Consider the following 14204-nt stretch of genomic DNA (forward strand, 5'->3'; position numbering starts at 1 on the left):
TACAATTGGGCCCCTTGGGTTGCTGGTGAAATGAATCTTTAGAGTTATGGGGGCGGGGGGGAAAGGGAGGGAGGTGGTAGAGTCTGCAAACATTTTTTCAGCAGGAGTGTTTGAAAGAAGCTGTCAAATATTGGAAGCTCTGGACTTGAGGAGAATCATGGTGCTTCTCAAAGTCGTGACACTACGTGCACTGCGGTGTTTGTGGCAGTCTTCTCTGCATACTGCACCCTGGTTAGCTTTTCCAAAATACTGACAGGAATTTTGGTTGAGGGAATTAGTGTGGGTGGGCAACAGTGGGGGTCCTCAACTCCTTCGTGAGGCAAGAAGGGTTTCTTCACCAGGCCCAAAGAGGGAAAGCATTGGTCATTCTTCTGCTTATGCTTCTGTTATGGCCAAGGCAGAACTTGCCCAGCATGGTTTCATTTCTCTTTTCTTCTCTGCTGATTTGGAAAGGTTCCTCCATATTGCAGCAGCACACGTGATTTTCTCTCCCTTGGGGTTTCCAGAGCCTTCTCCACAGGCCTGGCCTGAGGGCGCGATCCTTCTCCTACCTTCTTCCACTCAGCAGCCTCGCCTTGGCCAAGGCACAAGGGGAGCTGGAGCTCTTCCGGTTTTGCTGGAGGGCACCATGAGGGATTTTTCTCTTTCAAGAGCCCTGGGCTCTCCTACAGGCAGCTTTCTTCATTTTATTTTCCCCCTCTTCCCATAAACCTAAGCTAGGGAGCAAGAGCTGCCCTGTGCAGAGGAGAGAAAACTCTGAAGATCAGCAGAATATCATTTGATTTTTCCTCCTTTTCGGCACTTGATGGTGAAAGGAGGGAAGGGGCGGTTCTCTAGCAGCAGGGAGCATAGTGCTGCAGGAGGAATAGGGTGAGCTGCTGTTCCCTGGCTCTTGAAGACCCTCGTTCCTTTGTGTACGCAGTGTGGGTTGAGCCGTGGCTGGGGACATCTCCCTGCTCTATCTAGTCTGTCTTATTTGTGTTCAGATCATTTTGTCAGCACCTGACAGTACACCAAGGCCTAATTTTAGCACTAGACATCACCAGATGAGTCTGCTTTGTTTGTAATTGCCATTCTCCTTTCACCCTGCTAAATTTCAGCGGTTCTTTGCAATATATTGTCTGTGAGTGGAGATGGATAGAGAAGAATGTCTCTGTGCATATTGCTGTTCAAAATTATGTTTAATGATGACTGAAGCGTGCTCATGGGGTAATTATTGCAAATTATAATTGATTACTGGGTTGCAATGCAGTTAAGGTTTCTTAGGATGGCATGGACTGAGAGTCTTTGGATTACCGGAGCTAGCTCAGAGGGAGCAAGTGCTTTTCCAGCTTACGCTCTTTCCAGGTCAGGTTCTGGCTGAATGTGAAAATGGCAGGCTCTGTTATTTACTTCAAAATGGCTTTTTGAGTGCTGTCCTGGTATACTTTACTCTCGTTCAGATTGTATGCCATGTTGAAATAAACAGTGAATACATAAAATGAAAATTTGTATCTTGGAAAAGTGTCCTACACAAAATTGTTCCTATAGTTATCAGGTATTTACATCTACCCTCTTTCCATTAAAAACAACAACAAAAACCACTAAATGGCAGAATAGGGAAGAAAAATGTTGTCCTTCAGAGAATTAACAAGTTCAGAGCCAAAGAAGAGCCATATTCTTTAAGGGGGAGGATGTGCAGCACCGAAGATCTGACAGCACAGTTTTGTAAAGGACTGTTGAAAGATGCTTTTGAAAAATGAAATAGGAGATTGTAATTAGGAGACAAAGGAAACCGCCCCCCCCCCGCCCCGTTTTTTTTTTTTCTTTTCCAGATAACCCTTGCTATCTGAAGGGCTTAAACTACTCCTAAAAACTTACTTTCTGTTCAGATTAGGAAAACTGTTGTCCCATTCCTCTAGACAGAAATCTCATGTGCTAGCTTTCACTTCGTTATGAGTATCTTAGACTGTTTTCCGGATTGTAGAAATGATTATTAATAATGTATTTTCTGTCCACTATGCTACCTTTGCTGTTTAGCCTGACAAAGAAATATTTTTCTGAGGGCAAACTAGCATGTGAGACCCACGGTACCACTGCCCTGGGCATTGTCCTGCAGGGCTAACAGAGGGGAATGGTGGTGGCCACTGTGAGCAAGAGGCCTTGGTTCCCTCACAGAATACAGCATAATAAAGCACAGGTGAGGTTGCTTAGAGGACTAGCTGGTATTTTAGTCTTGGGAGAGACATAAACCTCTTGGCATGCTGGTGTTTCTTTAATTGGGCTTAAAGGCTGCTTGGCAGTTCTCCACATTGGATGCGTATATTAATTTTGGAGTACTGTAGCTTAAGCTTGTGAAGCACCTGGATGTATTTTTTTTCTCAGAATACATCCCTGTTTGTGATATTTCACATCTGCCTATATTTTGGAAGAGTCTGTTATTATCCAGGTTTTATCAATGCAGCAAGTCAAAGGGAGAGGCCAGGAAGGTCTAGAGAGTCGAAAAGGACACGAAACTGGGTTAGGTGTTCATCACTCCCTCTCTGCAGAAACCGAAATACAATCCCTTCTGTCCTTGTAAAGTGCTGGTGACTTTAAAGGGCTGAGCATCAGAAGAAGGGTCGTTCTTGCAGATGCCTTTGCTGGATTTACCTGGCTGATGCTGTTATTTTGAGAGACTTCAAAGGAATTTGGGGTACTGTGGCGTTTTGATTGACAGTCTACAACATTCAGTCTTCAGTGGGCATTAGGGTTAACGCCTGCATGAACACACAGCCTTCTGTGATTTTTATCACTGTAAATGTTGTTCTGTGTTTTCTGGATGGAAAAACAGGTGCGTCCTGTTTTTTGCTTGCTGCTAATTAAATATATTAATAGGACATCTGTATTTAGACAGGTGCAATCATTTATTTTTATTTTATATTTTGGTGCAGTATTTTTTAATGTAGATTTCACAACGTATTTGTTAAATTTATATCTTGCCTATCAAAAGGAAACTGTGGGAAGTATCTTTGCTCTCTTTTGTAAGTCATTTTTCCACCTGACGTGCCTACTACTTGCTCTGGAAGGAGGACAGGTAGACTTTCTTCATTATTTATAGACAGAGATGGTTAAAACTTATTATTTTTAAGGAATAGATGGTATTAGTCACAGTGGTAAGCCCTAAGGGCCTTTTTCATATGTCCCTTTTTTATATGAAGCATTGCAGAAACCAATAATGCTGTACTGTAAAATGCTCTTCGAAACTCAGCAGGCTTTATTGTTGTTTTTTTTTTTTTAATAAAACAGAATGTGTATATGTACTTAGTGAAGCATGAAGAAGAGGGAAAATGAAGAAACATCCAAAAACATTGTTACTTTTTCTGTCGTTTCTTCTGAGGATAATTGAAAAGACCATGATTAAGAAATTCAGGGATGTTGTTTTATTTTTTTCTAATATACAGTGCCTTGATCTGAACAATCTGAACATTTTGAGGTGTTTGTTTTTTTCTGTGGAGGGAAGAAAAGGGGAACATTTTTCTCAATTAAAAGAAAGCGAACAGTTATTAATTTCAGTACTTCATAACACATTGTTAGCTTTTTTTCTCTTTAAAAAATAATTTTCCAGTACTTAATATTTCTTTTCACTCTCTGCAGGAGGGGAATGCTCCAGATAAGAGAAGGTGATGAAATTCTTGAAGGGCAAAGCTCCTCTGGCTCTGCGGATACTTCTTGCATAGCCCAGTGTTTCCTAGCTGAGATTTGGCACCCTTAAGTAACAAATTGTGTGTTAAAACAAAATCTGATATATCCTTATGTAGGTTCTGCCTGTGGCCCCCTGTCCCAGCAAGGGGCTGATGGTCAAAGCTCTCCTCTCCAAGTGCTCCTGCCTCTGTGGCTTCCAGCACGCCTGGAAGCTGTAGCAGGCTCAAGGCGATCCAGTGGTTCATGTGCTGCAGCAACATATTTGTTTTGCTTCAGAAAGAGGAGTTTGTCTTCTGTTTGAGAGCTGAAAGAAGAGGTAATTTGCTCTGGCTGGAGAGGAAAAGTCTGGCTGCTGCTTGTTGCAGCTGTGTTGGTGTGCTTGGCCTTATACTCTTATGCAATTACTTTAGTTTTCTGTTTTCTCTTGAGTACTTGGTTTCCTGTCACAGGTGATTTGATGTGAAAATTTGGACAATAAAACTGCAGAAAAACCTTCAATTGAATATGCAGGTAATTCTTGAAGTACAAAATTTGATCTAATTTCATCAAACTTTTTTTTTTTTTCACCCTGTTGTTGATGTAACTTGACAGTTGGCAGCATTGTGTAGGCTCATGGGGAATTGGACCCAGAAGTAAGTTGTTTTTTAGAGTGCACTGTTGTGGGACACATCATTCAAATACCCTCTTGAAGACTCAGTTGCAGGTAAATATATAACATATATCTCAGGTTTCCACAGGAGTCCTGCTCACTTGTGTTCATAACAAAAGTGATACAATAGACTGTTTCTATTTTTTTTTCCCTGAGGTCCTTCTGCTTTTCCTCCCTTGTGCATCCTTAGTTTGGTTTATCTGTGGAAATTAGGCTTATAGGGTCATACAGCCTCTTTTGTACACTTACCCGTTTTCATTTCTCTCCCTCACGTTAATAGGTTGTGAAAATATTGGACAGTTCCAACCAAATTTGACCCAGTGGTAGATATTTTAAAAAAAATTTTGGAGAGAAGGCATCCGAGTAAAGGATGATGAGTCCCAGCTGAGTTTAACTTTGAACCCTTGGCTGTTTCACTTTTGCACAAACAGTCAGCTTATTGCCCTGTAAATCTCTGTCAAATTACTTTTTGAATGCTTGATGGAATTATTTTTTCTCAGCGCAAATACTGCTCCCTTATTTTGACAAGTCCTGAAGGCCTGCACTGACAGGACCATGATAATTAATGGTTTGTGCCAGTAATGGTGAAGACATTATTTATTAGGGTACACCTTCCGGGTTCTGTTAGGTTGCAGACAGAAGTTTAATGTGCTTTTCTTTCCACAAAATCTGTATTTTACAAGGGAAATCAGTCTCCCTTTATAGAAAGCAGAGTATCAGGCCAGAGGTGTACACTGGGGTAAACACAGAAGTGCTTGGGCATCCAGACAGCGGGCTGTTCTTGGTTATCTCTTTGAGGGATGTTTCGGTGCTGTGTAACTGTCCCCACTTTAAGAAATCATCCCTTTATCTTTCTGGCTCCTTCTGAGTTGTTTCCAGTTGATGATGTCCTGAAGGCTTCAGAGAGCTAGGGAAAAGAGAAGTCTTTGTCTCATCCTTGCTATTTAATACTACCTGTTTGTATGTGAAAGCGTGGTTTCTTTGTAGGTCCAAGTTCCTTCCTCAGTCATCTCTGGGTACAGCTGCATACTCTCCCTGATGGGGGAAGCATGAGGCTTGGGGCACTGGGAAGAGTCCTTAGCACAAGCAACACAGTGCCTGGTAGTTGCTTGGAGGGAGAGGGGAAATCGCCCTGGTCGAACAGTTCAAAATCCCCTTTCTGAGCATGCCGCATGTACAGAAGGAAACCTGGTACCATGGTGGTTTACATCGCTCCCCTTTCTGTGTGGGCAGTTGCTAGAGTAATCTTAGCTCCTAAGTACAAACAATGAAATAAGATATTTACACTCATTTTTCCCTCTGCCTGTGGGTCTCAAGCTTAATTAACATAGCGCTGGATTGTAGATCTCTCCCTCGCTTTGCTGCTGCAGCAACTCTTCTTCCCTGGGCAGGAATCAGGCTCCAAATGCATGCCTGATGTGATGCATCCCAGGCGAGAAGTTAACAAGTGTAATTTATTCTCCTGACCAGTGCAAGTTCTCTATTTTAACTGCTGTGTTAAACCAGGGAGGTTCGTATAAATGTTTCCGTAGGACATCGAGTTAATTCCAACTTCACAGGTCATAAATGTGCAACTGTGGAAGCCTTCAGTGCCTCCGTAGCCATACCCGAGGTAATCGCCGCCAGGAGTTGATGTGGTGGTGGTCCTGAGCTGCTTGCCCGTGTCTCGAGCAGGGTGGGCATGGATTGCGCTCAGGGAGGTGTGCTTTTAATCTCCGCCGTTATCTAAACAGGCTTTTCCAAAGTCCATTTTGGAAGGATTTCTTCTCGTGAAGGCACTGTTTCTTTTCAAGCTGCAACGGTTTCAATGGAAATAAAGATTGTCTCTGGTTTTTATGATCTGTTAAACATCTGTTAGTCCACAAAATTTTGATTGCTGGATGTACAGTTGTAGCCATTTTTATTGGCAAAACTCTTTTACACACCTCTGCCCAGAGGAATTAATAATACTCAATTTTCATCATTATTTGTCTTCTTTTATTGGATGCTTTTGGTTTTTATGCTGAGTGCATGCCGTTAAAAAAAACCATTTACTGAGTCTGTGAATGCTGCAATGAAGAGAAAAATTTTTCGAACATATCTGAAAAATTAAGTTATTGTCTTGTAAGTGCCAAAAAAATATGTATCTTTTTTTTTTTAGGAATCTTCAGCTAGGAATAATGTCAGAGAGGAGCATGCGGTAAATGACAGGTCTGTTCTGGAGCATCCTTTAATGTTTTTCTTTCTTATTTCTTTCTTTTTTTTTCTTTTTTCTTTTTTTCTCTTTTATTTATTTTTTTATGTATTTAAGCAGTCATGTTGGGTTATGCTTTCATACCATAATTAATGCCCCACTGTTAAATTCAGAAAATACAATGCAGTTCTACAGGAAATTTAGATGGTGTTGCTCTGTGCTTTCCTTCTACTTGAATCCAGTCTTGATCAAGTTGAAAGCCCACAGCATCTTTTCTTAATTTTTTTTTCTTTAATGTCTATATTGTTACTCTCATCTTGTTATCTTTCCTGCTGCTTGCTGTTGAAGGAGCATGTTTTGGTGATGGAAATATTGGCTTCCTCATTTTCTATTTTTGTTTTTCATTTATTGTAATGAGAAGTTCTACTGCGAACAAGCCCAGTGCTGAAATTCTCATTGCTTTTTCTCTTCTTCAGTGACTTCCAAGTCTTCAAGCAATGAAAGTGAGCAGCAGATTTCTTTTTCTTCTGTTGTTGCTGCCTGGTATCCCGTGGCACTGTATATGGCAACCTGTTGTTTCTCACCGGTGGAGTCCTTGATAATTCCATTCACTCTGTTTGCAGAAAGAGAGGCCAGTTCAATATTTTCGTGCCGTGCTCTGTGTTTCAATTTTTTCAGCAATGTCTTGAACTGCTGCCCAAGAGAAATTTTCCCCAGAGGCTACAATGAGTAACTGTCAGCATTGCTTGCTATTAAGAAATGCATGCAAAACTTAATCTGGAGCTGCTGCAAAGTAGTTTCGCTGTTGCATGCAGGAGCCAGGCTGTTTAGACTTGACACAATTCAGGTGGTTCTTCAACCAAAAGCTGTCTGCAGCTTCAGCGATGAAGCGACGTAGCCTGTCTTAAAGCCACGCATCTTTCAGATGTCAGGAGAGGCCCTGCTTCATCAGCGTGGTGGGGAGGAACTGCTCCATAAACACAGTGCTAAATGCAGCAGCGTGCCCTGGGAGGACTGCAGGTACATATTTAGGACTAATTTGTGCAGTGAAGCAGTTGAAGGTGACCCCATCCGTACAGGGTGCTGCTGCAAGGCTGGTGCACCAGGAGCATGGATCAGGGCTGGAGTCAGCCCCAGGTAATCCTGACCCCAAACTTGCAGCAGACTTGTCTGCTGGTGCAGTTCCCCTGCTCCTTGCCCTAAATTACAGCACCAGGGGATGCTGGCTTTCAGCTCCTCAGTCTCAGATTTGCCATCACTGTAGTGTGAAGAGGATTAAAAGAGTAGAGGTAACTTTAAGTATACTCATGTCTGAATTGTCCTGTCGCTATCAACCTGTACAATCATGAAGACTTTATTCACCTTACACTGCTGAGATCAATCCAGTGCGTCTGGAGAAATCAGACCCTCCTAGAAACAGGAATACATCATAAAATTGTATTTTAAGTTGCTGATTAGAAAGATAGTGAGGGTAAAGACCTTTTTCCAGAAGCTACTCACAAATAGAAAGTCTTGCAATGTTTTGTGAGATGAGAATGAACACTAATGATTGTTTTTGATGCTAGCCTTTGTGTTTGTGTGTGTTTTGATTTTCAAATACTTGTTCACTTGAGTATTGGAGAATAATTTTAGTCAAGAATGAAAAGCATATATAGATACATTTATGAGTCATAAAATTGATATATATCGTAGTTCTTTCTTGAAGATGGGTCATGGGTTCACCTTTATAATATATATAATTTCACCATTCTAATATGTATAATTTCTGTAATTGTTTTACTAACTAGGGTCAGTCTGTTGTTCATTTTGAAGAGTTTCTAGCATCCTTAGAATTACAGAATTTGTCAGATGGATTGCTCTCCATAAAGGTAGATGTTATGTGCCCATTTAAAGCTTAAAATATATATATATATATATATAATTATGATGTCTTGTGCTGAAAGTATGTAGGATCTGCATGTGTACTTTTAGAACATTTTACTACCTGTTGATGATTTTCTGTTGCAAATTTTTGTTAACAGATGATACTGCAAAGCATTATGTGCTGTTTGATTACTGCATCGTTGGTTTGTAGTACTTATGATAAAATATCATGTATTTATTTATTATTTTTAGCCTTGCCTGAGCCATGAAGGGCAGTTTGAAGGCTTTGTTCTGAAATGTGGGAATCAGCCCGGGGGTAATGGGGCCTGTGAATAGCTCCCCAAATAAACTTTATAATTGAAGTAAAGGAGACACCGTGCTATGAATGTATTTAAAATAGCTTTTAGTGGTATTAGAGAGAAGGCCTTCCAAACAACCAACCCCTGCTGGGGCAAGGGTGTTACCATCTCCACTAAAGAAAGAGGATGCACAACAGCGTCTGAGAAGCTTGGTGATGTCAAGGCATGCTATTTGGAAGGCCTTTTCTGGGAGGAAACACCTAGGAGACTAGAAGCTGTGCTGTCTGCCTCATACCTTAAGAGTACTTCTGATCTATGAAACTATAATTTGTTCTTTATAAATCTGAGGTGGCCCATGTAGCCAGAAGGTCTAGTGACCTTCATCCCATCTAAACCTGGGGTGAGGTGCAGAACAGATCCTCAGCTATTGCCTTATAGCTACCAGGGACGTGTTCCTCAGTTTTGAAGAGTATTAATGATTAGGCACTAATTGCTCTGCTTTGGGTATGTAGCATTTTGCTGCAGGAGTGCAGGACTGTAGCTGAGAATAAGTACTTTTAGTTGCAGATACCACAAGCTATGTGCTTCTTTGTGCTCTGACTTGTCGAAATAATAGGCAACATGCTTTACTCTTCTCTTCCTATGTGTTATTTCTGCTTTAGGTCATTTATTTCTTACTTTAGGTTAAATGTTTTAATCACCTTTTTAGTTTTGTCAGGAAGCTTGAACCTATTTTGATGGCTAACATGAGCCTCCTTCATACTGGAACAGAAACAACCAGGACATAAAGAATATCAAACATTTTTCTTCTTAATCTCTCTCTCTCTCTCCGTAACATGTAAAGGAGATCAATGCTGTAATTGGGATGCACATTTGGTCTGGCAAATAGACACATGGTATTCTGCTCAGAAGAATTTACTGCAGCATTGATTACTGGAATATTATAAATATTTGCTCAGTGTTGCAGTTCAAGTTCTGTTTTTTAATTTGCATATTCTGTCTGTCTTTTAAGACCTATCCTAGAGGAGATAATTTAAAAACCTTGAAAAACCAGAAACTTTATAGTGCTGAAACCAGCCACAAAATTGCAAGGGAGTGATAGAGCAGATCAAAGGACATGGGGAATCCATTTCTGCGTCTAGATGCCCAGGAGATCAGAGGCAAGGCCAAGCAGAAGGTAGCTTACATCCTTTTCCTTTTTTCTCCTCGTGCAGGAAGGATAATACCAATTTGTATCATTTTCACGCAACAGACTATGGAAATTCTGCCTTATTCCTAGGCAAAGCCTGCTTGGGCAATGGGAGGTTTTGGTGTCTTCAGTTACCATTTGACAACACAGACACAGTGAGGAGGGCAGCTCATTTCTGCTGTGCTACGGCCACCTGTCTGTGACCCCCCTGGCACAGGCTCTGCATGAGTACATGGCTTCTGCTGCCGCCCCTGCTTATAAAAGAGCTCAGGCTATGATTGCTCAAGTGCAAACATAAAAAGCTCCACGCGCCCTTCCTTGCCCCCCAGCACGAGGCTGGTCCCAGATGCTGTGCTGGTGTTTTGTTTGGAAATGCACGACTTGAGCTAAGATTAGCTCTGTCCTGGAGCTGAAATATGTCAGTCTGTTCTACCCCACATTCCTATGTGTTCCACAGTTCACACCCTGATGAATTACTCGTGCTGGTAATGTTCTAACATAAATAAATAGCGAAGAACATAAATAAGCAAAGAAGGATCCAATTACCACCTAATTCACAGGAAGGCTGTGTTTCTGACTATGGAAATTGCCCTCGGCAAAGGGTAACCGTGATTATTACACATTCCAACAATAGCAAGAAACTCACTGTTCACTTCTAAAAAATAAGCTGTCGTGGCAAAGGAAGTATAGTCACTGAAATGTTTTTAACTTAGGCCTTGTAGCTGGTAACTGAGAGTTATACGTGGATTTCTGAGCCAGGGAGGCCTGACCTTAGGCTGATAGATGCATGTCCTTCCTTCTTGGCTCTCTCAAGGGCCCTGCCCTTCACTGCTTTGAAAATGTCTGGAAGGGATAAGAAAGTGCTTTTCTTAATGCGTGAAGGAGTGTTGTCCATCAGCTGTGCTGTGTGCCTGTACCGGATTTGCATCCGACACTCCTGAGCCTCTCTGGAAATTGTATCCTTAAAACAAAGTCAGATTTGGGGCTTAGGCTCCGTGCTTGGCGAGATGGACGTTGTTTGTTGGTGGAGCAATACTTGCAGAGACTGCTCTCAATTCCCAGATGTTAAATGGGCCGCTAGTGAAGGACCTGCATCACGTGCTTGTCGGGGTATGGCATTAGTGGTTGTTTCAAAGTACGCAGGATAAGCTACATCACTCATCATCTTTCTCAAGCAATTCTAGACCCTAGAGGAGGAAAATACGGATTAAGTAGACACACACGGCATTTTCTTCTGTGAAGTTAACAGAACTGAGCCAGTTTGACTGATTGTCCAGTTCTTTGCCTGGTTTCTAGTCTGCCTGAAGGTAAAGGTCCCTTAACGGTGGATGGTTTCCAAGTAGATGATGCGTACATTTACTCTGTTATCATCTGGCTTGTGAGCCTTGACTTTCAGACATCACAGTGTGCTCCAGCAGAACCGAGCTTGCATCTATTTTATCCTTCAGAAATACTCAAATGGAGACCTTTAGGGCTGGTGTGGAGGTAATCTCATGAGTGGTAATTCTTCCTGATGTCTAATAATAAAAAGGGATATTTCCTAACAGCTTGGGGTCTCAACCACTGCATTTCTAATGCAGCCTGAGGGACTTGCATGGCCATGGTGAATGCAGTACCTACTTGTTCCTGCATCGTGGTGCTTTGTTGCGTGTGTAATGAATGAAACGTGCTGAGAATCCTAGTGACTTTATATTAAATAGTTGTTCTGCTTTTTTTGGAAAATAAATATTCGGATCCCTTCAAACTATAACCCTATAGACCTTGTCATAGAAAAATGAAGTGCAAAATACATTTTAAATGTTTTCTATTGCTTTCTGGTCCTTGTCCGTTCATTTTTCTCCCTTAAAAGGTAGAATCTTCCGTTACTATTGTTCTAATAGGGTTGTATTTGTTTTCCTTTGTAGTGGGCAGGAGAAGTAGTGATTTTCGAAATGTTCTATCTTGGTTTGAAGTCTTTATTTTTTAATGCCACCGTGCATTGCTGCAGTTAGTGAAAATGTGCCTTGAATATCACAGGTGCTAGCACAGTCCTTTGCTTTTCACAAGTTAGTTGTGAAAGTAGAGGGAGAAGCACTGGTAGGCGACGTGCTCAGGTTTCTTTCGCTTCGAACACAATGACAATGTTGGCACTAAAATTGAGATTTACAGTTCTCCACAGCTGCGAGGCTACCTTCTTCTTGTATTCTTTCTTGCCTTTTTACTTTAAAATTTCTCAGAAATTTGAACAGGAATAATGGATTTGAATAAATCTGTTAAAGCTGGATTATGAACATAAGTATTTGGTTTAGGAAGAGAAAGTATGCACTTCTGCAGTTTATGTCAATGGACTTTATCGCAAATGCTGTAATTGGGCTCTGAGATGTCAGTTCTTATTCTTCAATAGAAATGTGATGAAAACATTGAATGAAACAGTTTCTTTACTTAACTTCAGCTTTGTTTCCAGCTGCTCTTTTCTTTTGATCACCTCTGAAGACTGTCCCTTCCATGTATTGCTTTCTCAGGTTCGCAAAGGGTGTACTTCTCCACTTTCCAGCTGCCTGCCGCAAGATTAGCCCTCTTCTTTATAAAGACCAAGAAAAACAACTCTCCTCACACACTAATACATTTTGGATAATGAAGCTAAATGCTTACAGCCAACTAAAGTCATCTGTATTTTCTCTAGTGTTCTTGAGAACAGACTTACGTAGATGTGTGTAATAATAAATATAGAGCAATATCAGCCTGGACTCCAAAGGGGTGTTATTCCATATGAAGTACTGTTGAGTTCATTCCTGCGTTGGAGAATCTGCTCTGAATATCTACATTATCAGAGTTAGTACAGGAAAGAGCTGCAGAAACCGATGATCTTCAGAGAAGAATGAATTGTCCATTTTGTTCAAACAAAAACTGTTTTAACGCTCTTTATTTAATGCAGTGGTGTTTTAATACAACTTCTGTCTGGCTAAGTATCTATACATCATGCTATACTAAAGTGCTCTTTAATCTAGTAGATGAAGACATAAGAAAGCCTGACAAAAGGATTCAATAAAATTCAGATGGCAAAGCCCAGATTTGTAACAGCTTAAAATAGCTCTGAGACAGTTTACAGAAGGATGTTCCTTTCTCCATCAGTGGAAATCTTTAGAAAGAGTGACATTCCCACCTGTAAGGTGCAGTGTGTTGTCTCCACCAACATACTAATTTCTTTGAAATAATTCCTGTGGAGGGTTGGAGTGAGCCGTAGCAGCAATTGGATCTGTAAAGTTGGATCTGTACAGCCTACTTGCACGTGGGATTGTAGATCTGTGTCCAAACAGTGATGTGCAAGGCCCTTCTTAACTTTCCTTTCTTTGTTCCAACTGGGTTTTGGGCTTTCTTGACTCATTCAGGACTGAAGTTATTCCAAAAGAAGGCTGAAAATCTGCTCAGGGTTATAATTTCACAGTTAACCTGGGTAAAGATGGTGCAAAACCTGGGTTGTGTGCTGTCTGTAGTTGCTGTTGAGCAGCCTTTACGTGTTTTTCTCAATCCCCCACTGCACGATTTCCATGCAGGAAGGGAACAATGAGTGCGTCTTGCCTTGTCCTCTGGATTGTTCATGTGAGCTTGCTAAATCTGAAGTCATCATGTTTATTCAGATTTCCTCCTTTTTGCATGACTACATGCTGTTTTCAAGTCTTTGTTACTCAAGCAGTATTTCAGAGCCACCAAGATGCCAACAGGAGCCAGAGCTGCTGCTTTGGTAGTGTGAGGCTGGGACCTGCTGCCAGGTTGGTACTTGAGCGCAGTGTTTTCTGCCCATCTGCCCTGTGCTTGGGGCATCTTATCTCTGAGCTGTTGTTCTTAGGCACAAACAAGATAAGGAAGAAACTTTCTCTGCAGTTGGTGTTGCAAATACTGTCATCGTTTGGGTCCGAGTGGGAGAAGGGCAGCTAAAGGACGGAGCCACCAGCAGCATTTGATTTGGGATGCTTTTGCCATTTCATTTGGAATAGCGGAAATTTCTGGTTGTCAGTAGTCCTGTAAGACAAGGTTTTGGCAGAATGTTACAAGAACATTGTAATTTTTTTGGTTTATTAAGTAAGGCAAATGGAAAGTGCTTGAGCCCTTGGGTGTGGCCGCAACACCTTAATTGTCTGGTTCTCTGTCACCTGATAGAGCAGCAGTGGCTGGTAACTTTGGCTTTTGGAAGGATGAGACTGAATTAGATCCTTGTTCAAGGAGAAAAGGAAAAGACTGAATTTCCTTGACACAGCTCACATATGAATATAGGACATAATTGCTGGAGTACATGTGGGCCTGGGGAATTTGCATGCATTAGTGTTGCAAGCCGAGATTGCATTTTTCAGTATACGCTATTGGGTGAGCTGATTAAATTGTCCTTGGACA

At 41.4% G+C, this 14204-nt stretch overlaps 1 protein-coding gene across 2 annotated transcripts in view; it reads left to right on the forward strand.

Annotated features, from left to right (window-relative positions):
• The window catches only part of LOC310902572 (uncharacterized protein), an 881556-nt gene that overhangs the window by 774333 nt on the left and 93019 nt on the right, over positions 1-14204 (forward strand). The window contains exons 3-4 of one of the 2 annotated variants that reach the window (XM_083844332.1): positions 6453-6502; positions 6962-6988. In XM_083844332.1, the coding sequence (XP_083700458.1) occupies positions 6453-6502; positions 6962-6986 (75 nt within the window). In that variant the 3' untranslated portion in view covers positions 6987-6988. The remainder of the gene's footprint in view (positions 1-6452; positions 6503-6961; positions 6989-14204) is intronic. The other variant, XM_083844331.1, reaches the window with a different exon arrangement.

This window comes from Anser anser (genome assembly GCF_964211835.1).
Source record: "Anser anser genome assembly, chromosome: 7".
NCBI lineage: Eukaryota > Metazoa > Chordata > Aves > Anseriformes > Anatidae > Anser > Anser anser.